The 24005-nt window shown below is 36.7% G+C and overlaps 2 protein-coding genes and 1 long non-coding RNA gene across 4 annotated transcripts in view; 1 reads left to right on the top strand and 2 right to left on the bottom strand.

The window, feature by feature from the left end:
* Positions 1-22072, bottom strand: part of PARP2 (poly(ADP-ribose) polymerase 2) — a 77600-nt gene extending 55528 nt beyond the window's left edge. Inside the window, exons 1-2 of the mRNA XM_072962752.1 lie at positions 21988-22072; positions 16307-16486 (exon numbers count right to left, since the gene is read on the bottom strand). Coding sequence (XP_072818853.1) covers positions 16307-16387 — 81 coding nt within the window. The 5' untranslated portion in view covers positions 16388-16486; positions 21988-22072. The remainder of the gene's footprint in view (positions 1-16306; positions 16487-21987) is intronic.
* On the bottom strand, positions 13305-14534 carry LOC102539226 (olfactory receptor 11H4). The gene has a single exon (XM_006218121.2). It carries the CDS (start codon positions 14516-14518, stop codon positions 13544-13546), a length of 975 nt encoding a protein of 324 aa, XP_006218183.2. The 5' UTR covers positions 14519-14534; the 3' UTR covers positions 13305-13543.
* Positions 22073-22145: 73 nt separating the features above from the next.
* The window catches only part of LOC140696852 (uncharacterized), a 167631-nt gene continuing 165771 nt past the window's right edge, over positions 22146-24005 (top strand). For both annotated transcript variants that reach the window (XR_012073428.1, XR_012073427.1), the window contains exon 1: positions 22146-22216. This is a non-coding gene — a long non-coding RNA (uncharacterized lncRNA). The remainder of the gene's footprint in view (positions 22217-24005) is intronic.

Raw genomic sequence — 24005 nt, 5'->3', positions numbered from 1 at the left:
TGGATACAGATTGATTTGGAAGACTTCTAGTGATATGGCTCAGGTCTTTGTCCTTGGTCCAGTCCTGTTCAACTCTTGATCAGTGACCTGAATATCATTGATGATTCATTCAATTTGTGAAGAATGTAAAATGCAGAGAACTCCACAGAAAATGGATGATAGAATAACCATCAGTCTATCTTTTAAAGTCTATTCTTTTGGTCCAGAAAGGCCAACTGTCTGAGGTGTATCTTCAACATCATGCCTGAAATATTATTGGAATTTAGTAGACAGGATAAAGTCAGTATGGTAACCAGTATGATACAGTTGCAGCACTTTTTGGCCTATACCAATGAATCTGCTAGCCAGAGAGAGTTTTTAATACTGTGTTTGTCACAACACATGTGGAGCCTTGTATTTAGTTCTGGTTGTTGATTTTGAGGCCTAGAGTCATGGAAATATGATCAAGAACTTGAAAGGATGTAAAATATCTTGAGAAACGGTTGAAAGCAATTGGGGAGGAGGGGTGTGGTGGGGTGTGTATGTTAGAATCAGTAGAGAGGAGATCCAATAACTGTTCCCCTTTTACTCAAGTCCTGAGACAATCTGACATGTTTATGTTGAGCCAAACAATAGAAAGATGGCCAGTAGGTGGTAGCAGCAGAGCTTAAAAGATTTTATGATGAAATATATGTACAAATGAGAATACAAAGTATGTATGTACAGATTAAAGGTAATTAGAATATACCTGTGAAAATGTCCACCTGGCTTAAAATCTAGAACATCATTAGTATCTCAGAAGCCCTGTGTGCCTCTCCATGATTTCATTTCATTTTTGTTTACAAATATATCTCATTGTATGATTATGCTACAGTGTATTCATCCTACTGTTAAAGGACATTTGGGTTTTTTTTTTTTTTTTGCTATTAAGGCGGTACATTATTAATATTCTGTACATGTCCTAATACGTAAATGCAAGAGTTCCTTTTATAGCAGTGGTTCTCTAACAGTGCTCCTAGACCAAGAGCATCAGTGTCACCTGAAGCTTCTTAGAAATGCAAATTCTCAGGTCTCTGTCCCCGAATTAGAAATTCTGGGGAAGAGTTTAGCAATCTGTGTTTAACAAATCCTCCAGGCAATTTTGATGCATACTAACGTATGAGAACCAGTGTTTCCGAGTATAGGCACAAGAATAGAATTGCTGGAGTTACATGTGCTCAACTTTTTTGAGAAACAGCAAACATTTCCAAAGTGGTTGTACCAATTTATGTCTCTGCTGTCAGTGTGTGAGTCTTCCTAATGCTCCGCATCTTCATCTATGTTGTCTTATGTTCTAGGGTTCCCAAATATAGGAGGTTTGAGTGATATTCCCCTATAGCCTTAATGAGCATTTCTCTCACTGTTAATGGGTTTGAGCATCTTTTCACATATTTAACAAGCCACTTATATTTTCTCATGATACAGTGCCTATTCGTGCCTTTGCCCGCTTCTGTATTGGATTTCAGATTGATTGTAGGATTTATTTATCTCCTGTGGTAATCTTTTGTCATTTTATGTACTGCAAACGTCTTAAGAGTTTTTAGCTTGTCTTTTTTTTTTTTAACTCTCTGTATTGGATCTTTTGTTGAACAAAACTGAACTTAATTTCAGTGTTATTGAATTTATCAATATTTTCTTTTATGGTTAGTGCTATTTGTGTATTAAGAAGTCCTTTCCTATCCTGAAGTCAAAGACATTTCCCCTCTATTGTTTTATGAATTATCATTTTGTCCTTTTCTTTCATTATGGACTTTCTTTATGTGGTGATGTAGGTATATAATTTTTTTTTCATGAGTAATTAATTTGTCCAGCACCTTTTATTAAAGATTCATCCTTTACCCACTAATCTTTAAAGCCCCATTTATCTTATACCAACTTGCCATATACAGTATGTAGGTCTGTTTCTGAACTCTTTTGATCTGACCTATTCTGGTCTATTTTTTTATTTCTATTCCAATACCATATTGTCTTATAGTTTTATGAAAAGTCAGTATCCAATCAGAATAACAGTGGACCATGTTGTTCTTAACAAGTGGCCCATTTACATTTTTGAATCAGTTTCTAAATTTTTAAGAAAAACTCCTCTGGGATTTTGGTTGGGATTCTATTGAATTTACAGATCAATTTAGGAAGAATAGATGTATTTATACCTACTTTATCCATAATTTTCTTCATTGTTTAAGTTTTCATTGTTGTTCAGTGTAATTGTATACTTTTTCTGAAAGTCTTATTTATCTTTTATTAGATTTATTCCTAGATGCTTCATAGTTTTTTATGCTGTTGTAAATAGTAGAATTTTAAAAATTACATTTGCTAACTATGCTTGGGAATATACAGTTGGCTATTTTTCATATTTTTTTTGTAGCTGTGACCTTTTAGAACTCTCTCATTCTAATAATTTGATTCCTTTGAATTTTCAGTGTATAAACAACAACTGTTTTGTGTTTTCCTTTCCAGTCTTTTTGCCTTTTATTTTGTTTTCTTTTCTGCAGCAGTTCGGATCTCTAGTATGCTGAATACAAGTGATGATTGCAAGCATCATTGTCTTGTTCCTGTACTTAAAGGAAATATTTTCAAAATTTCAATATTAAGTAAGATGTTTGTTGTATGGTTTTTACATATTCTTACTTTCAGATATCAAGGCTGTTTGAGTTTTTATTATGAAAAGTTCATTACATTTTATCTGATGCTTTTTTTGAGGTGGCAGATGATTTTTTTTTCTTTTAATCTGTTAATGTGGTGGATTAGAGTACTCCGCTTTTCATTAATAAACCAAACTTGCATTCTTGGGACAAACCTTATTTGGCCAGGATATGTAATTTTTTATACATTGCTGGATTTACTTGTGTAATATTTAGGATTTCAGATCTGTGGGTCACAAATGATATTAGTTTATGAGTCTATACTCTGTTTCTGAATCTGTTCTAGTCTAGTTTTGGTATTAAATTTATGCTAGCCTCACACAATGAGTAGAATGTTTCTCCTGTATGTTTATTTGAAAAGTTTATATAAAATCAGCTTATCTTTTTTTTTGGTAGAACTTTCCTGTAAAATCATCAGTACTGGCATTTTCTTTACGGAAGCATTAACTACTGATTTAAATTGTTTAATGTTTATTGCATTGAATTATTTAAGCTTTCTCTTGATTCAGTTTCGATATTTTGAATTTTTTAGTAATTTATCCATTTCATTTACGTTTTCAAATTTACTCTTCTAAATATTCGTAGTACGTCCCTAATTTTTTATTCTCTTTGGCATCAGTAATTTGGTTCCCTTTTTCTCTACTGGTGTTGTTTATTTGCACCTTATCTCTTCTTCTTCAGCTTTTTGCCTCTTGCAAGTCTTCAGAGAACTTGACTTTGTTTACCCTCATCTTTTGTATATTTTTTCCTATTTCACTAGTTTTAATTTTTATCTTCATAATATCCTCTTTTCACCTTCTTTATAAGAGTGCTTATTCATGAGCTGGGATATAGCTTTTATACTTGATAGGCAACATGACACTTCCTTGTTTTAAATTTGCATTCCTTTATTTGTGACGTTGAGCGTCTTTTAATAAAAATAATTGTTAGCTACTTATAAATTTGATGTAGAATGTAAAGAGGCCATCCAAGTCTGAGGAAACTATATTAAAGAAAAAAAATTAGGGGGATATGTTTAGGAAATGATATAGCACTTTGTACATCATATATTATGTGGCACATACTGTATTATGATTACTTGATTATATGGTTTGAACTCTTAAAGGACAGTCACTAATTTATATTTATCTTTGAGTTCTAGACATTATTATATACATCTGTGAGTGTTAGACATTGCCTGACTTGATAACAAATGGCTGGCCAGATAGATGGTGAGTTAGGAATACAAGATAGATTAACATAGAGGGTGTTGATGCCTTGTATGCAGAATACTAATGATTATGAAACTTTAATGTATTGGCTTCTAAAGCCAATAGAACAGGACTTCTGCTCTGGTGGTTGCTTCTCTTGTAGGTCAGCTTGATCTTTAGCCTTTCAGACAGACAGACAGTGGAAATTATGCTATTCTTCATCAGAATATGGGGCATGGAGGTCAGAATTAGGGAACAGGAGGATGGAATGTATCATTCATGGTTCAGTCAGAGGACCAGAACCTTTATGAGTTATGGGATAAGGGATTATACAAATTAGACCTTAAGGAGTTGTCAGAAGAGCTGGAGAAGTGAAAGTTAGGAGTCACCAGCCAGTCAATTTAGATTCCACATATAAGTGATATCATACGGTATTTTTCTTTCTCTTTCCGGCTTACTTCACTTAGCATGACAATCTCCAGGTCCATCTGTGTTGCTGCAAATGGCATTATTTTATTTTTTTTATGGCTGGGTAAGTATTCCATTGTATAAATATACCACAACTTCTTTATCCAATCATCTGTCAGTGGACATTTAGGTTGTTTCCATGTCTTGGCTATTGTAAATAGTGCTTCTGTAAATACTGGAGTGCATATATCTTTTCAAATTAAAGTTCCCTCTGGATATATGCTCAGGAGTGGGATTGCTGGACCACATGGTAAGTCTATTTTTATTTTTTGAGGAAACTCCATACTGTTTTCTATAATGGTTATACCAAACTACATTCCCACCAGCAATGTAGGAAGGTTCCCTTTTTTCCACATCCTCTCCAGAATTTATCGTTTGTGGACTTTTTAATGATGGCCGCCTTCATTCTTTCTAATATTGATCCTTCGTGCTGAAGTGCTAGCTAATTTTTCTATTCTCTCAAAATATTTGAACAGAAATGCTGTGGGGTTTTTTTTTTTTTTTTCCCCAAATGAAATTGTGTTGTTAGGATTACTCTACCTGTAAGCCAGAATCACATTTTCAACTTCCCTATCACTTGCTTGGTTCTCAGCACTCTCAGCTCCTGGCAGATTGCACAGAGCACGCAATCATGGGAAAATTCTCATGGAAAGTTGTACGTGTTTATGTATATGTAGATGGTGGTGATGGAATAGGGAATACGTGAGAAGATACAAGAGAAAGAAAACTGTTCTGTCCTTTTTACCTAGGGTGGGAGGCAGCATTATATGTCGGAAAGACAACTGGATTGCGGTTTTCTGTTCCCTAATTGTAACTTTCTTTTTCATTTAATTTCAGGAAGTTATAAACATAGTAGTGTAAAATTGTAAAGTAACCAAAAAAGTAAGAGGAAAGAAACCTTCATTTCCACTTCTGACCCCTAGTTCCTTTGTTGTAGTAACCACTCCATTTTCTTCGAGAGATACTCTATTCTATGATACGAGCATATCACTTAAAATATACAAATAATACTGCCTGTATGATCTTAGGCAGATCTCTTGAACTTCACTATTAACTTTTAAAAATTCCTAGATGGAAATGCTAATACATACCCGAGAAAACCCACAGGGATTTTGTGACAATCAAGGAAGCAGATATTTTCCAAGTACAGGCTGGAGGGGAGGGTGGTGATGGAAATAACATTGTTCTACGCAAAGGACAATGAGTCACATGTGATCTGACTTGACAAGCGCAGTTCCAAACTGGAAGCAAGGCTGCTGTGCCAGCAGCACCCTGTCTAACTACTGGGCATGCTTCCCTGCCTATAGGTCCTGCCCCTCACATGGCATGGTCTTGGTGTGTTCTGCATGGCTAATCAAGAAACACCACTCGTGCCTAATTGTCAGGTGTGTATTCACTTGGGATAAGAAGTGGAAGCTTGCCAGAGTGTGGGACATCTCTGCCTCCCTTCCTCACCCCTCCCTCTTTTGCTCCCTCTTCATGTTTAGGGAGCTGGCTGACGCAATAGTTTGAATCACGGTCCCTTGGTGCTGTGGATCCATCTACTTTTAATTGGTAGTTGCTGGAATCATTTCTCCCTCCCTCATCCTGGCTTTCTTTTCTAATTGGCTCTCAGGGGCCTCCAACTCCTGCTTTAATCAACCAAAGCAGAGCTACTGCAGAATCTTAAACTGGTGCCTGGGGACTCTGGGTTTTTCTGTTATGACTTTGTTTCTTCAAGTTTATTTTCTAAACTGTTAAAACAACTATGACTTTGGATTAGGCCTGGGGGGATAGGGATCCTTTGGGTATTGCTTTCCCCAAGGCAGCTTAAACAGTGCCAGCCTCTTCTAGACTCTGCCAACTACTGTTTTGGCCTGAAGCTTTTTGTTCCTGCTAGCAGGGAGGGAAAAGATTATTTCTCATTGAAGTGTCCAAAATGGGCTTGGTGAATGACGGGAGTAGGTGAAAAAACTGATCATTTAAGGAATGTGAGCCTTGACAATTTGGTCCACAGTCTGTTCCTCTACAGCAAAAACTTTGTGGAAAACTTTTTTTGTCTGCCTCTGTTTGTCACTGCCCAAAGGAGAATAAAGACTAGTTGTACAGTTTTTGACAATAATCATTGGGTTACATATATTAAAAGTATTTTTAAAATAGACTTCCATTTTTTAGAGCAGTTTTGGGTTCCCAGCAAACTGAGTGGAAAGGATAGGGAGTTCCAAATTACCGTTTGCCCTCACACGTGCATGCCTCCCTGTCAACATCCTACATCAGAAGGGTGCATTTGTTATAGTCAATGAACACACACTGACACATCATTATCACCGAAAGTCCTCAGATTACATCAGGGTTCACTCTTGATATTGTGCATTATGTAGCTTTTGACAAGTGTACAGAGTCATGTATCTACCACCTACCCCAGTATAATAAAAACAGTCCTTACACCCTAAAAGTTCCCCTGTGCAGTCCCTTTGTAGTCTACCACTTCTCTCCCCCTCACCCTTGGCAATCACTAATATATATATTTTTGGTCCCTATAGTGTTGCCTTTTCTAGAATATTATATGCATGGAATCATACAATATGTAGCCTTTTGGGTCGTTCTTCTTGCACTTTCTATGCATTAAGATCATCCATGTTGCTGCATGATTCAATAGCTCATTCCTTTTTATCACTGAATAATGTTCCATTGTATGGATGTACCAGTTTATCCATTCCCTTGTTGAAGGACACCTTAGTTGCTTCCAGCTTTTACTGTCTATAAATAAAACTGCTATAAACATTTTTACACAGATTTTCGTATTGACATAAGCTTTCAAATCACTTGGGTAAATACTAAGGTGTATGATTGCTGGGTATATGGTAAATGTACAATTTATGAGAAACTGTCTTCCAAAGTGGCATAGCCACTTTCACCTTAATGAATGAAAGTTTCTGTTATCCCACATTCTTGTCAACACCTGTTATTGTCAGTGTTTTGGATTTTAGTCATTTTAATAGGTGTGTGATGGTAACTCATGGTTTTAGTTTGCATTTCTTTAATTACATGTGATGTTGAGCATCTTTTCATGCGTTTATTTATCATTCATACATTTTCTTGAGTGAAGTGTCTATTCAGATCTTTTGCTCATTTTAAATTGGGCTGTTTGTTTTCTTAATACTGAATTTTGAGGTTTTAAGAAAAGTTAATAGCTGATACATCTTCAAAGTGAGAATCATTCCCATTTTTTCCATTGTTACATCATCTCATAAATTCATGACATTTGCCCCCAATATCCCAGCTAGCTCAACAGCCTGGAACTCTTATCTCTGCCATCATTGACTAGTGAGACTTCTGTCCCTTGTGTGGGCTCCACCTTCCTTTAATAGCTCATAAAATGTTCCAATAGAAAGCCTGGCTGAATGTGGGGCTTATGTGCTTCCCTTTTCTAAATAATTTTATTCCTGCTTTGGTTGCTGTTCAATGCTTGCAGGCAATTGTTTTTTATATTGTGCCTAAATTTTATAGTTTTTTTTTTTAATGGTGGGAAGGTTAATCTGATAATGCCTATTTGATCATAGCCAGGACAAGAATGCCTCAGCTTTAAGTTCCAGAAACTCACTTTCACCAAATCATATAAGTAGTTAGCCTAAAGTTAAAATAAAGTACCCAAATTTGCAACTATGAAGTAAATGCCTAAATTTGGGTTTACTGCTAAAGGGGCTTTTCTTGTCATTACAGCTGCATCTTCAGAATATACATACTCCATATTTAAACCCCAAACACATGTGATGACAATGTCATCCTTCATAGTTATAGTCTGTTTAGAGCTAATTGTTTTGTCAGGAATGAAGCTGAAGAAGAGAATTCCTCTTATTACCATCATGTTCAAGCTGCACCCATACACAAATAATTTTAGCAGTAGCTGTGTATCCATCAAGTTGCATGTAAAATAATTTGCTAACTATATTTATTCTATGACCTAGTGCTTTAATATGCTGAGCTGTGGAGCCACTGAAAAATGATAGTTGAGCTAGCTTTGCCATGGATTCATTCAAGATTTGCTAGCAAGCATCTTTGATATAGTCTTTCTGTAATGACTCAGCAATTGTATATATTCTTTGTTTTAGCAACTCAAAATGCTTTTTTATGAGAAGATTTCAGAGCATTGATGTTCAATGGAATATTGAACATTTACTTTTTTCTCCTTTTTAATTCAATAACATTTCTTTAAAACTCTTTGGTTTTGAACTTACTTCTTTATGTTTTGTATATAAAAATGCTTAAGTTTTCATAGTTTCACTGGCTAATATATCTCTGCAAATAACACATTGCAGTTTTAGCATCTCATGGTCAATTATAGCTATACATATAATTCAAAATATATGAGGGTTCATACTTCTAAGTAAACTAGTATGGACTCAGTTTATTTCTTGGGAACCACTTCCATTGTTATCATTGGATTTACTACTATAGCTGCAATCAGAAAGGATATGTCTTTTCTTGAAAAAGACTCCATAAAGCTTGTTTTGCCTTAGACAAATTAGAGCTAAATATAATATAAATTATATTTCCTAAATTTAACTTATAATATTAAACTATACATTAAAATTTAAATTATTGTATAAGTAAGATATAAAAATGAATGTGTATGTGTGTGTTTCCTCTATTTTTACATACTTTGGGTTATAGTTTACAGGCAAACCTTAAAATATCACCTGTTTAAATGTGGTTTCACTGTGCATGACCTGTATGTACAGCTAGTACTGTAACACCCAGTCTTTACGCTGTTCAGGGAGATGAGTCTGCTGATCATGTACAACAGTGCTGAACTGCTATAATAGTTTCTAAAGCTCCCTCTCAGTTTCTCTTCTTTTCTTGTTGTGGACCATACTTTGAAAGCACTGTTCTAGATCAGGTCACCATTACATCTTCTCTAGATCACTGCAATACCCTTATAACTGGTCCCCTTTCTTCAATTTTTATTTTCCTGCCACCTCCCATGTACCCTCAGACTCTGACTGGGTCGTGTGCTCCTTCCATAAGCTCTGGCAGCATCCTGTGTTTACTCCAGGACAGTGCTTCATGCACACTACATTGAGTGGGCTGTTCACTCATCCGTTTCCTTCTACAGGGTAAGTGCTATGAGAACTGTCATATTATCAAGGGAAAAATGAGTACAGGCAAACTTAGATTCACTGGTCTTAGCTTTGAAGCGACTTACATGAGGACACATAGCTGGTTGGTGGTAGGACTGGGATTGGAATGCCCATGGTCTGATTGTCTGTCCACTGCCTGTCCCAACAAATTACACTTCCTGAGTTCTTGTGTGGAGAAAGATTAAATCGTTTCGAATATACCAAGGTCCAAAAGTGGACAAATACACTTTAGAAAGCTTTTATTATTTAAAAAAAATTTTTTTGTGGGGGGGAGGTAATCAGGTTTGTTTGTTTGTTTGTTTTAATGGAGGTACTGGGGATTGAACCCAGGACCTCGTGCAAGCTAAACACGCACTCTACCACTAAGCTAACCCCTCCCCTCCTTAGAAAGGTTTTAATACTCAATATCAAAAGGATTTTCTGGTCAGTCTTCAGTTAACTAGATGATTCAGTTGATCAGTATCCTTTCACACTATGTCTGGGTGGGTTGATGTTTTTTGTTTTCTATTTAGGCATATGATGGAAGCACAATGACCAGCAGAGGGCAGCAGAACACAAATGGCTAGGTAAGACCATGGAAAAAGGAAAAATTTGTAGGGCTAAGCTTAGAGGGTTTAGGAAACAAAAGTGGAGAAATGACAAAGAGGAATAAGTGAGAACTCTCATTGTGATGGGTTTTATCTTCCTCCGTAGTTTTCCATCCTCAAACTGTACGATCGGTATCTAATAAATATCTCTTAGGACTCAACACAAAAGGGTGAAAAATATTAATGTTCCACAAATTCATCCTTTGAAAACCTCAGCAGTAATTTGATGTCAGTTACTCCTTTTCTTGGGAACATTTGAGAGGAGGTGTGGAGACGGAGGTGCTAGGATTTATTGAAACAGAGGCGGCGGCAAGTTTGGGTGTCATGGATACCTGTGGTCACGAGGGGACGTTACCTAGGGTTTTTGCTCTCCTCTTCCTTCTTATCAGCCTTTCTCTCTGCTCCTCAGAATTTACATACCTAAATTCCTCTGTCTGGTATTCAACACCTTCATAATATGGGTCCTCTCAACCTACTCTATTTGTTTTACATCACTTCCCAAAATGAACCCTCAGCTCTGGTCAGGGGAGTCACTCAACTATTCCACCGACCATCACCTCCACACCTTTGCTTATAGGCTGTTCTTTAAACCTGGAGAGCCTCACCTCATGTTAGGCTGTGCAACTTGAGAAAGATACTTAACACAGATTCTTTGGGTCTTACTTTGTAAAATGGGTATATAATGTATCTTGTAACAGTCACAGGGATTAAATGAGACAGTGATGTAAGGACCACAGCACAGTAAAAGACACACAGGAGGTTCTCAGCACACGAGTGTTCCCCTCTCCCTCCTATCTTCAAGCCACAGGTCAACCACAACTTCCCTCTCCAATGAATTTCTGTCTGTAGCATACACTAGTATCTCCCCTTCCTAAGCTCTTGTGGCACTTAATGTTAAATTCAAGGGAGGAAAATTAACATCATACCAATCTCACCTCTCATATCAGCAGACAAATGAGAAAGCATGGTAAGATCTAGTGCTGGGGAGGCTGTGGGAAAATGAGCACTCTTGTACAAATTTTTTTAGCAAAATATCATTCACATAGCATAAAATTCACCCCTTTAAAGTGTAGATAGTTTTTAGTATATTCACAATGTTGTGCAACCATCACCACTATCTGACTCTAGCATATCATCATCACTCCCCAAATCAGCTGAGTACCCATTAGCAGTCATTCTCCACTCTTCCCTCTGCCTAGTCTTTGGCAACTGCTAATCTACCTTCTGTCTCTACAGATTTGCTTATTCTGGACATTTTATATAAATGGAATCCTACCATACATGGCCTTCTGTGTCTAGCTTGTTTTACTTTACATTATACAATGTTTTCAAAGTTTGTGTTGTAGCAAGTACCATACTTAACTCATTTTATGGCTGAATAATATTCCATTGTATGTATATACCACATTTTGTTGTCTATCAGTTGGTGGAGATTTAGGTTGTTTTACTTTTTGGCTATTACAAAAAATGCTACTATGAACATTCATATTCATGTTTTGTATGAATATGTTTTTAATTCTCTTGGGTTTATACCTATGAATGAACTTGCTGGGTCATATGATAACTCTATGTTTAACTATTTGAGAAACTGCCAAATTGTTTTCTTTCTTTTCTTTTTTTACTTTTCTCCTTCCTCCCTCCCTCTTTCTTTCTTTCATCCCTCCCTGACTTCTTTCTCTTTCCTTCCTTCTTTCCTTCCTTCTCTATACCCTTCCTTCTTTTTTCTTTCTCTCTCTTTTCTTTTCCTTCCTTTCTTTCTTTCTTTCTCTTTTCTTTTTTCTTTTCTTTCTTTCTTTTTCTTTCTTTCCTTTCCTTTCTTTCTCCTTCCTTCCCTTCCTACCTTCCTTCCTTCCTTCCTTTCATTTCACTGCAATTTGACTTTTTCATTTACCTTAGGGTACAGTAGCTAAGTGACTGCAGTTGAGAGTTCATGTTTGGAAGTGATGTAAAAAACATATTATGAAGACTTTTGAATATCGGACATAGGAATTTAGACATGTTGACTATCAGGACCAGGACTGGTGGGGATGAGAGTGAAGATAAGAAATACATCATCTTTATACACATGTTCATTGCTGGACTTTGTTACAATTACATATTATTTTTATAAGTAAAAAAATTGAGATGAAAGTATTTAACAGGGATTTTGAGCTCTTACTCTATGCTAGGTATTGTGCTACTGTTGATTCCCAGTAATGCAAAGATCTTCAGGAACACACCTGTGGTTGAACAAAGATGGCTTTATTGGCTTTTACAGAGAGAGAGAACATATGCCATGAGGAACATGGGGCATCTCAGTAGAAAGATGTTAGGAGGGATTTATTATATGATTTGGGCTTATGTTAGTGGACTTTGGGGAGAATTTAAGGGAGGGGAAGTTTTCTCTGGATGCTGTCAGAAATGGAAGAAAATTCTGTGATTGAGTATCTAGAAGGCACTTGGGCTAAAGCTTTACTTGGTGAAGAGACAGCAGTCACTCATATTAGCCTAAAGAGGGCGATTTGGGGTCTTTTTTGTGGTTGGGACAATGTTCTTGATTTTGTCTGGCTCCAATATGATTATAGAATGGTCTTGTTTTGTCATGATCCATCATGCTCACATAGTCACCTTGTCTAATGCTGGCGTTCTGTGAACTTGTTCATGTTCAACAGGACTACACCATGGCTTGGTTCAGTGCCAGGCCAGCTCCTGGCAACACCAAGACCTGACTGATAGGACAGGTCAGATCCCAGGTGCCAGGGGCTGCTTTCGTCTCTGTCACTGTGTGATGGGGATCCAGAAATGAGAAAGGCAGTTCCTGTCCTCAAGGAGCTCTCTTAAGGGGAAGCACATGTAAATAAATAAATTACCTTACAATGTGGTACATGTAATACAGAAGTGTTAAAAGCAACTACAACAAATTATTACTTAGCATGTATTCAAGTTTCATTTCAAACTTGCCACAAAGGAACTACGTCTCTAAGTAAATTTGTTGAGTTTCTTCTGGTTGAGAGTTTTTTTTCTCTCTCTTTTAATAGAGAGAAAGTGTGTTTAGATAAGATTGTTAGACTAGGTGTAAAAAAAAAGTGTCTCTTAGAGATTATAGAAAGGTCTCATGGTTTGTTAAAAGTCACTGCACCATTATGTACGTTAAATCTATACATGAAACATGTGCAGTCTTTTTGTATATCAGTTATACCTAAATAAAAATGTTTTTACAAAGCCACTGTAACCATTTGGTAAAGGACATTAGACTTGTCCTAGAACTGATGATAAATCTTTCAGGAAAGTCTAGTTTCCCTCATATAGCAATCCCATTTTATCATTCTAACAAGGAAAGCCTTTAAGAAAAGTTTACTGCATGTTGAAGTCCGGTGAATTAAGGTTTTAGTAGTCAGCATAGGTATTTAAGCTGGGCAATTTCAGGAAAAAAAAAATGGCCTCTAACTACTCAGAGTGTGGACTAAAAGGCCACTGAAAGGACTTAACACATCTAACTTATTTTTCATTAGAACTGGGAAGGATGGAACATCTTTGGCTCATGAATTTTGACTAATTCTCCTTCCAAACAGGACATTTCTCAGGGCAAGTTTCATGTCCTTATTACGAAGACTATAGATCAGGGGATTAAAAAGAGGAGTCATGACTGAATATATCAGTGTGAGGATTTTCTGCATCAAAGTTGAGATGCCATATGTAGGACTCACGTACATTACCATGACTGTCCCATAGAAAAGAGATACCACAGCTAAATGAGATCCACAAGTGGAAAAGGCCTTTCTCCGGCCAGCAGCAGAAGGGACCTGAAAAACAGCTCTGAGCAACAGGGTATAGGATCGAAGAATGTACATAATAGTGAAAAAGAGGACAAGGGAACTCTGAGTATAGAAAATAGATTCAGTAATGGGAGCTGGTGCACAGGACAGAGCCATCAGTGGGTCCATATCACACAGGAAGTGATCAATGATGTTGGGTCCACAGAAGGGGAGTTGGGAGATGAAAAAAATGGGGATTGGGTAGCCAAGGAATCCAATGAGCCAGCAGAGAGACACCAGCATTCTACAGAGCTTCCCAGTCATGATGGTGAAGTAGTGCAGTGGGTGGCAGATGGCCTGGTACCGATCATAAGCCATTACTGCCAAGAAGAGACATTCAGCTGTGCCCAGGGAAAAGAAGAAATAGAACTGGAGGAAGCAGCCAGAAAATGAGATGGTCTTGGTTTTGGAGAGAATGTTGGCTAGCATATTAGGAACAGTGGAGGAAACATACCAGATCTCAAGAAAGGCAAAGTTTCCCAGTAGAAAGTACATGGGAGTGTGTAGTCGTGGGTCCCATCTCACTGCACAGATAATGGCTCCATTTCCCAGCAAGGTCAAGGCATAAACCATCACCAACAGTGAGAAGAGAAAAATCTGTATCTCCCAGCACCCAGGGAATCCCAGGAGAACAAACTCCGTCACAATGTATGTTGCTGACCTATTCATGGCTCTTAAATCTACAAAGAAGAAAGACATGAGTGTAACCCAAGTTGCTTTGCTTCCTGCATGTCTGAAGGATTTTACTGAAAGGAAACCTAAACTCTACAGGAAAATGTATGAGATATTTTGAAACCAGTTGGGAATAAATCCCACCTTACTTTGTACTGATGGTGGTTCTAAGTCTCAGGATTATTTTGCTAGAGTCCACTGCAGCAAGATCTGTATCAGTTTGTACAACCAGTGGTACAAATTTTTCTTTTAAATTTTGATCTTTAAGAGGACCTTCTCTGATTTTGGTCTGTTTTTCTAAAGTTGATTATGGGTCTTCATGCACAAACTCATCCACTTTCTCTTGTTCAGTTTATTTTGTTAAAAAAGTGACGTATGTTTTGAGGACAGCTGGTGTGAGGTTGAGCTAAAAACGGCAACAGAACAGACTCAGTTGACTTGCACATGGAGATAAAACTTACCTCAGGACACTGGCTTTTCAGAATAGTCTAATCAACTGAATTAATTGTCACAGACATCACTACACTCAAGACTCCAGGCTGTTCCTAATTTCCCTTTAGAGATTTTCTTTTGAAATATCACTCTAACCAGCTGAGTGATACCTAAACAATATACACAAGACCCAGTACATCATAAATATTTGCTTTAAAGAACAAGTGAGAATATTATTTTAAAATATCCCTATTTTTAAGTTTATGATACTTAGGAACCAGGATTTGGACTAGTCCCCTGTTGGTGGTTTTTCAAAAAGCATGAAAAAGGAAGTTTGAGCATGCACACTCTAAAGTTGTCCAGTTTTCCAATCAATGTTGAATTCAAAAGGTATCTGTTTACTACCTTCACTGAATAAGGTGCTCAATGGATGATTCCCAGACTGTTATTTATGAAGCATAAATAAATCACTTTCTCTGCAACAGGTCAGGAACTAAGCCCAGGCTCACAGGTTTACACCAGAAACCAAAGTCATGAGATCTGTGCTGCTTCTCCTCCTTTCTGAAAAAATGAACCATGTTGGCTTAATGGGAGTAACAGTTGAGGGCACTCTCCTTCATACAATGAAAACTTCACACCTCTCTTCATCTTTTCTGCTACCATACCCTGTAAGATTTATTGGCAGCAATGGTATCTTTCCTGTTGCTTTTGGTGAAAGTGTAAATAAGCAATGGGGTGATCAAAGGGTGGGAAGCTTAATGACTCTGTTAAGTTCTGCATAACTCCACATTCCAAAGCCTCCAAAATTACTCTCTGGGAATAGTTAGGGTATTAGAATGAAATATTCACTATTTTATGCCAGAAACATACTGTTTCTCATGTTTTGGGGATTTATAAATTGTTATATGAGGAAAATCAGAGAAGACCAGCTTTTTCATACACTTCTTTCCAACACAAGAAACCAGCCAACCAATCAGCCAATCAACTCACCAGTCCACCCACAATTTGGAAATAGCTTGATTAAACAACTTCCTTCCAAATGTTCTTCACTTGGTAAACTGTCTTCTCAGGTAGTCTGAGCGTAGACTATACTACCTTATTACTCCTGGAAAGTGAGATTGCTTTCAGAAAGATGGTCCCTATTAGTCATAAAATCATAGAACTGGAAAAAATAGTGCAGATGATCTAACTGTTCATTTTACAGATAGGCTTCACAGAGGGAGCATGACTTAATCCAATGAACATAAAAGTCCTATGTTCAAATATAATGTTTACTATACTATTATAGAGGAATAATGACTAATCAGATTAATAAAGTAAAATGAACTCTGTTGTACATCACAGCAGTGGCTGTAGTATGGACAATTAGTCATTTTCTCTTACATTTGGTGATGAATTTCCTGACTCAGCTTGGAGTGAGGGATGGGCACAGTGTAGTTGAACACAAAGGCATCTTCTCCTCATTAGCTCTGGTGAGGAAAACTCCAGGTGAGGGTATTTTATGTGGTCCAGTAGACTTCCTTCACTTCTGGAGGCTCCAGAGATTTGCTTTCTAGGAGTTTGCTGAGAAAATTAAGATATAAAGCAGTGTTTAATCTATGTTTCCTCTTAGGCATTACTCTAAAACTCCATGTCTCTCCCCAGGTGGTCCCAGTGGCTTCCAGAGTTTTCCCCTGGAGTATCTCCTCTTTTCAGTCTTTGGAGCTTATCTACATTTCAATAGAGTAGCTCCTAGGGGGTTGCTGGAGTCAAGGAAATGGAGAGTCCAGGGGAAATACTGGGCAAATTTCAGGAGGATTTTCACTGCAGAGATTCAATTCCATTAAGGAATCACCCTCTGTGCAGATCAGTGGGAAAAATGGAAGTTTTGCCCATGACTTTAATTTTGAAAATGAGACATGTTTGTGAACAAATATTTCCTCTCTAGCTTAAATGAATTGCTACAACACAGTGAAACAGGAAACTGTATTCTGTTGGTCACTTTAAAATCAAATCCACTAAAATTTCCTGGAGTCTTTCATTGTAACAACCAGGTGGTTGGTACTAGGTAGGAACTGCCTTGCATGACCTGATCATGATGTGGAGTGACCTTACTTGATGTGGAAGGAAATCTAAGATGGCAGAAGCCATTGATTTAATTTAAGCCAAATGTGGCAGAAGCCAATATTGTCAGTTTCCACTTTGATTTTAGTTTCTAAGAATAGGGAATTGGAAACCAGTGCAAATATGATAAAAGATTTTGTTTTTAATTGTGGGCCTTTTGTTTTTCTTCTAAAAGTATTGGGGTTTCTTCCTAGGGCCCTCTTAAGTCACTTCTTTAAAATATGATTCCTAGGGAAAGGTGAGTGATGGTCAAGGAGAAAATCTTCACTGATGGCTATAGGGGCAGCTTGTAAATGAACTTGATTTTCAGTGACACTCTATGCCATTTCCCCATCAAATATTCTTGGCTTCCTTGTCAAATATTAATCGACAATATATATGAGGATTTATTTCTGAGCTCTAGATTTTGTTCCATTGGTCCATGTGTCCATTTTTATGCCAGTACCATACTGTTTTGATTTCTATATCTTTGTAGTATTGTTTGAAACCAAGAAGTGTGATGCCTCCAAGTTTGTCATTCTTTCTCATGATTGCTTCTGCTATTCGGGGTCTTTTGTAATTCCAGACAAATTTTAGGGTTGTTTTTTCAAGTTCTGTGAATTATACCATTGGAATTTTGATGAATCTATTGATGAGTCTGGGTAGTACGGACAATTTTACAATGTTAGTTCTTCCAATCCATGAGGAAGATATTCTATATCTTTGCATTTATAAGTATCTTCTTCAATTTCTTTTATCAAAATTTTCAGTGTGCAGATCTTTCACCTCCTTTGTTAAATTTATTCTTAAGTATTTTACAGTTTTTCATGCTACTGTGAATGGGACTATTTTCTTTTTTTGATATTTCATACTTAGTGTATATAAGTAAAACATTTCTGTATGTTGATTTTGTTTCCTGTGACTACTGAATTTGTTAATAGTTCTAAGAGTTTTGGGGTGGAGTCTTTAGGGTTTTCTATATATAAGGTCATGTCATCTGCAAACAAAGAAAATTTACCTTCTTTTATGATTTGGATGCCTTTTATTTCTTTTACTTGACTGATTTCTCTGGCTAGGACTTTCAGTACTATGTTGAATAGAAATGGTGAGTGTGGACAACTTTGTATTGTTTCTGATCTTAGAGGAAAAGCTTTCAAGCTTTTACCTTTGGGTATGATGTTAGCTGTGTGCTTGTCATATATGGCCTTTATTTTGTGGAGGTATGTTCCTTCTATACATAATTTATTAAGAGTTTTTTTTAATCATGAAAGGATGTTGTATTTTGTCAAATGCTTTTTCTGCAACTATTGAGATAATCTTATGAATTTTACTCTTCAGTTTCTTAATGTGGTGTATCACATTTATTGATTTGCTTATGTTAAACCATCCTTGCATCCCAGGGATAAATCCCACTAGATCATAGTTTATGATCCCTTTAATGTGTTGTTGAACTTGGTTTGCTAATAGTGTGTTGAGAATTTTGTTATGATCCTTTTAATGTGTGTTGGACTTGGTTTGGTAATAGTTTGTTGAGGGATATGGTCAGTAATTTTCTTTTTTTGCAGTGTCCTTATCTGCCTTTGGTATTAGGGTAATGCTGGCCTTGTATTACCCCTCAGCAACAGTAATTTGGCAGTGATACAAGGACAAAAGTGCCTTTGTGGGAGTTTTGGGATCCAGCTAAGAGATTATGAATCCTTAATGGACCTCATGATCAAAGAGGATCATTTTGAGAAGGTAAACCCAGGCCCAGTTGGCAGATTCACTAACCAAGGTCCTGGGTGCAGACTCAGAAACAGCTCTGTCTCCCTGTGGACTCAGCTAAGCCACTTTTGGCTTTGGTGTCACTACCAGTACCATCCACCAGAGACCCAGCAGGAGTCATGTCCACTTGTGCCCAGGTAACAGTCCTACTAACTTCAGTCTGGCTGTGGTTCCTGAATTAACCTATGACCCAGCTCCAGGTCCTTTTAGCCACCAATTGTGCCTGTCCAGGGTCTGGATGGGAGACAAGCTTGTCCATGTTCCTGAGGCAGGCTCTCTGATCTTGGTCCAACTGCAGATCCTGAAATGTCCCTTTAACTCCAGCCCCTTTTAGCCACAGGCCAGAAATACTTCAAGCATCAAGAAGGAAAAATACCTAGAAATCAATTTAAACAAGGAGGTGAGAGTTCTGTACACTGAAAAGTATAAGATGTTGGTGAAAGAAATTGATGAAAGCACAAATAAATGGGAAGCTATTGTGTGTTCATGAACTGGAAGAATTAATATTGTTAAAATGTCCATACTGCTCAAAGCCATCTGTAGATTCAATGCAATCTCTATCAAAATTCCAATGGCATTTTCCACAGAAATAAAAGCAATCCTAATTATGTATAAAACCAGAAAAGACCCAAACAGTGAAAGCTATAGAATACTGTTGAGTCATAAAAATGAAGGTAATTCTACAATTTGCAACAACATGGATGAACATGGAGGACATTATGCTAAGTGAAGTAAGTCAAACACAGAAATATAAATACTGTATGATTTCACTTATATATGGAATCTAAAAAGTTGAACTCCTCAATCCAGCTTGCTGAATGGTGATTTCCAGGGGCTGGTGGGTGCAAGAGATAGGGAGATGTTGGTTAAAGGGTACAAACTTCCAGTTGTGAGATGAATAAGTTCTGCAGATCTAAGGTACATCACAGTGACTATAATTAATAATATTGTATTGTACTTGAAATCTGCTAAGGGAGATCTTAAGTGTTCTCACTACACAAAAAAGGTAACTATGTGAGGTAATAGATGTGTTAATTAACTTGAGGTGGTAATCATTTCATAGTGTATACATATATTAAATCACCATGTTGTATATCTTAAAAATATCAGTGTATAACTTAAACATATACAATTTTTATTTATCAATTATATTTCAGTAAAGCTGGAAAATAATGAATAAGTATATACTTTCATATACAAACTGAGATAAGTTAGTCAGTAGACCTGCACTGTGAATAATGTTTAATTTTTTTAGGCAGAAGGAATATGATACCAGACCAACACATGGCTTCACCAAAGTAATTAAAAGCACTGGAAATGAAATAAAAGAAATATATATAGTAGCAATATTTTGTGTGTTTATACATAAAAGTAAAATCTATGACAAAAAATAGCTCAAAGTATGAGAGTGAGGAATTGGGAATATATATAGTAGTATAAATCCCTTATACAACATGTAAAGTAGCATACTATTATTAGAAGTCAGACTCTGATTAAATAAACATGTATGTATGTAGACCCTAGGAAAACCATTTAAAAATTTTTAAAAAAGACACAAATAATAAGGGAATAATGGAGTTAAAACTGATTTATAAAAAATAGGCCAAAAGAAGGCAGAAAAAGAGGGAAAAAAGAAATGAATAGATAGAATATAGAATGCAGTTAGCAAAATGGTAGATTTTAATCAACTGTATCAGAAGTGAAATACAACTGGTCTAAAGAAAACTCATTAAAAGACTGATATTGTAAGTTGGGGGAAAAAAGCAAGACTCAATAACATGCTGTCTACACGAAATCCACTGTAAAAATGTTAGAAGAACATATACCATACAGTCATTAATCAAAAGAAAGTTGTAGGAGCTACATTAACATGGACAAAGTAGACTTCAGAATGAGGAGCATTACTAAGAATAAAGTATGAAATATCCTAAAGAGGTCATTTTTCCATGAAGATACAATTCCAAATGTATGATGTATCTAACAACAGAGCATCAAAATATATAAGCAAAAATTGATGAAAGTGAAGTTAATTCAAGGAGTGACTTTTACTGTATATAAAGTACAAGCAGACAAATTTTAAAAATATAATATATTAATTATGATTCCTCTCATGTAAAATTTTTAAACAGGTAAATCTATTTTTAGTAGACAAAAAGTATAAAGAAAAGAAGTTTACAAAATAAGTGCCAGACATAGGTATAGTCAAAACCAAAAGGACTTAGAATGTCTTATTTCTTATCTTTTGTATTGGTTATTGGCTATTTGCTCTTTATAATTATTCATTACACTCACTCTACTTTACATATGTGTTTTATTCATTTTCTGCCATGTATTGTATTTTAAAGAAAGCTGTAAAAATATTTTTTGATAAAATCATGGGGAACCTAACTGATTAAAACTCTTTTTGAAGTATTATGCTATGCAAAATTTTGCTTCTCTGATTTATGGTCCTTATTATAATTAGAACAATATAATTTATTCTGCTTTCTTTTTTTGTCTTGGATTCTAGTGTTCTCAAAGATGTCCTATTCTGAAATTTAAAGTTTTACTTATTGATCCAACCAATTCATTGTTTATGTTGTCTCTCACAGTATCTTGTTTCTTATGTGTCATGAGTGTGCTGGTGTCATATATATTTTATTATCCTTTTTAGTTCTTTATCAGGGAGTTCATTAATATCTACTATGTTTTCTGACATAAGTCTGATATCTTTTTCTTTTAGATCTTTATTTATATATTTTTAGAGCAGTTTTAGGTTAGATTTACAACAAAATTGAGAGGAAGACACAGAGATTTCCCACATACCCTCTACCCACACACATACATAACCTTGCCGTTTATTGACATCACTCACCAGAATGGTGCATTTTTAATTTTTACCAAAGATGAAGCTACACTGTCACATCATAATCACCCAAACTTCATGGTTTATCTTAGGACTCACCCTTGGTACTTACTGTACAGTCTATGGTATTGGCCCTATATCCGTCATTATAAGAACACACGGAGCATTTTCACTGCCCTAAAAATTCTCTGTACTCTGCCTACTCATTTTTCCAACAGCCTTCCCCTACCCCTGGCACGCATTATTATTTTTTTGGGTGGGGGGCTTTATTCCTGTAGGGGTAAAAGGAGGGGGAAAAAGTAGATTCTTCAGGGCTGTAAACCGCAGTGCTGGCGCAGTAAGCAGGGAAGCAGGGCAGCAAACCGGCACATACCTCAGGCTGGAAAGCGGCGGTGCAAACAGGAAACGCTAACCGGCCACTAGGATCTGGCGTCCCGGAACCCCGCCGCCGCCGCCGCCGCAGGGCCCACGGACGCACGCTGACGTCAGCACGCCCGCCTAGCCTGTGCGTCCCCGCAGTCGGAGGGCGCCTCGGGGTCTGCGGCGGGAGAGCGTCCTGTGGGGAGATGGGAACGTCGAGCGAGGGGCTCCTCAGGCCTGAGGTATGAGGCGTGAGCTTCCACATCACCTTGGTGTTTCGATTTTTAATCTTGTGGTTTGAGCACTTTAACATTTCCTTCTTTTGCGGTCCCTGAGGGGAGGATTACAAACCTGAGCCGTCTCGTTTGAATCTTGAGAAACTGTGGAAAGGCCTGGGTGGTTTTGCGCCTTTCCCCGCATTGTCTGTCGTCTCCATTGTTTTGCCCTTTGCGGAATGTTACAGTTGGAATCGTGCAGCTTGTAGCCTTTTTTAGATTGGCTTATTTCAGTTAGTAATATGCATTTAAGATGCTTGCAGGTCTTTTCATGGTTGATAGCGAAATATTTTTTTACCATTGAATGATGTTTCACGGCTGGATGTGCCACAGTTTATCTGTTCACCTACTGAAAAACATCTCAGTTGCTTCCAAAGTTTGGCGGTTATGACTAATGCTGCCAAAAATAGCTGCGTGCAGATTTTTGTGTGGACATAAGTTTTCAACTCCTATGCGTTGAAAACCAAGGAATGCCATTGCTGGCTCATATGGTAAGGGTATGCTTAACTTTGTAAAAAAACTCCAAATTGTCTTCTGAAGTGGCTGTACCGTTTTGCATTCCCACCAGCAGTGTGTGGGAGTTCCTGCTGCTCTACATCCTCACCAGCATTTGATCTTGTTAGTGAACTTGATTTTGACCGTTCTAACAGGTGTGTAAGAGTATCTAGTTATTGCTTTAATTTGCATTTCCCTGATTATGTATGATGCAGGACATCTTTTCTTACGCTTATCTGGTATCTGTATGTCGTCTTTGGTGAGGTGTATGTTAAAATCTTTGGCCCATTTTTTGTTTGGCATGTTTGTTTTCTTACTATTATTAATTTATTTTTATTGAGATATAGTTAGTTTATAATGTATTAGTTTCAGGTGTTTAATATAGTGATTCAGAGTTTTTATAGATTATATTACATTTAAAGTTATTATAAAGTATTGGCTATATTCTCTGTGGTGTACAATATATCCTTGTATCATATTTATTTTATATGTAGTAGTTTTACCTCTTAAACCCCTACCTTTATCTTGCCCCTCCCTCCTCCTTTCCCCCACTGGTAACCATCAGTTTATTCTCTGTATCTGTGAGTCTGTTTCTGTTTTGTTATATTCATTCGTTTTATTTTTTAGATTCCACATTTAAGTGATAATGCACAGTATTTGTCTCTCTCTGTCTGATTTATTTCACTAAGCTTAATACCCTCCAGGTTTATCTATGTTTCAAATGGCAAAATTTTATTCTTTTTTTATGGCTGAGTAGTATTCCATTGTGTGTGTGTATGTGTGTGTATGTATACATATATATAAATACCGCAAATTCTTTATCTATTCATCTGTTGATAGACACTTTGGTTACTTTCATATCTTGGCTAAATAATACTATACATTTGGTAGTTCTATTATTAGTTTTTTTGAGGAACCTCCATACTGTTTTCCAAAATGGCTGTGCCAGTTTACATTTCCACCAGCAGTGTATAAGGGTTCCATTGTCTCCACATTTTTGCCAAATTTTGTTATTTGTGGTCTTTTTGATGAGAGCTGTTCTGACAGGTGTGAGGTGATATCTCGTTGTGGTTTTGATTTACATTTCTCTGATGATTAAAGGGCATCACATTTCTTAATTTCAAACTATATTTCAAAGCTATGGTGATAAAAACAGTATGGTATTGGCATAAAAACAGACACACAGATCAATGGAACATAACAGAGAGACCAGAAATAAACCCACACATATATGATCAATTCATTTATGAGAAAGGAGGCA

This window comes from Vicugna pacos, chromosome 6 (genome assembly GCF_048564905.1).
Source record: "Vicugna pacos chromosome 6, VicPac4, whole genome shotgun sequence".
NCBI classification, from domain to species: Eukaryota; Metazoa; Chordata; class Mammalia; order Artiodactyla; family Camelidae; genus Vicugna; species Vicugna pacos.
The sequence above is the reverse complement of the archived record's forward strand: the minus strand, read 5'-3'. Positions and strand labels throughout refer to the sequence as shown.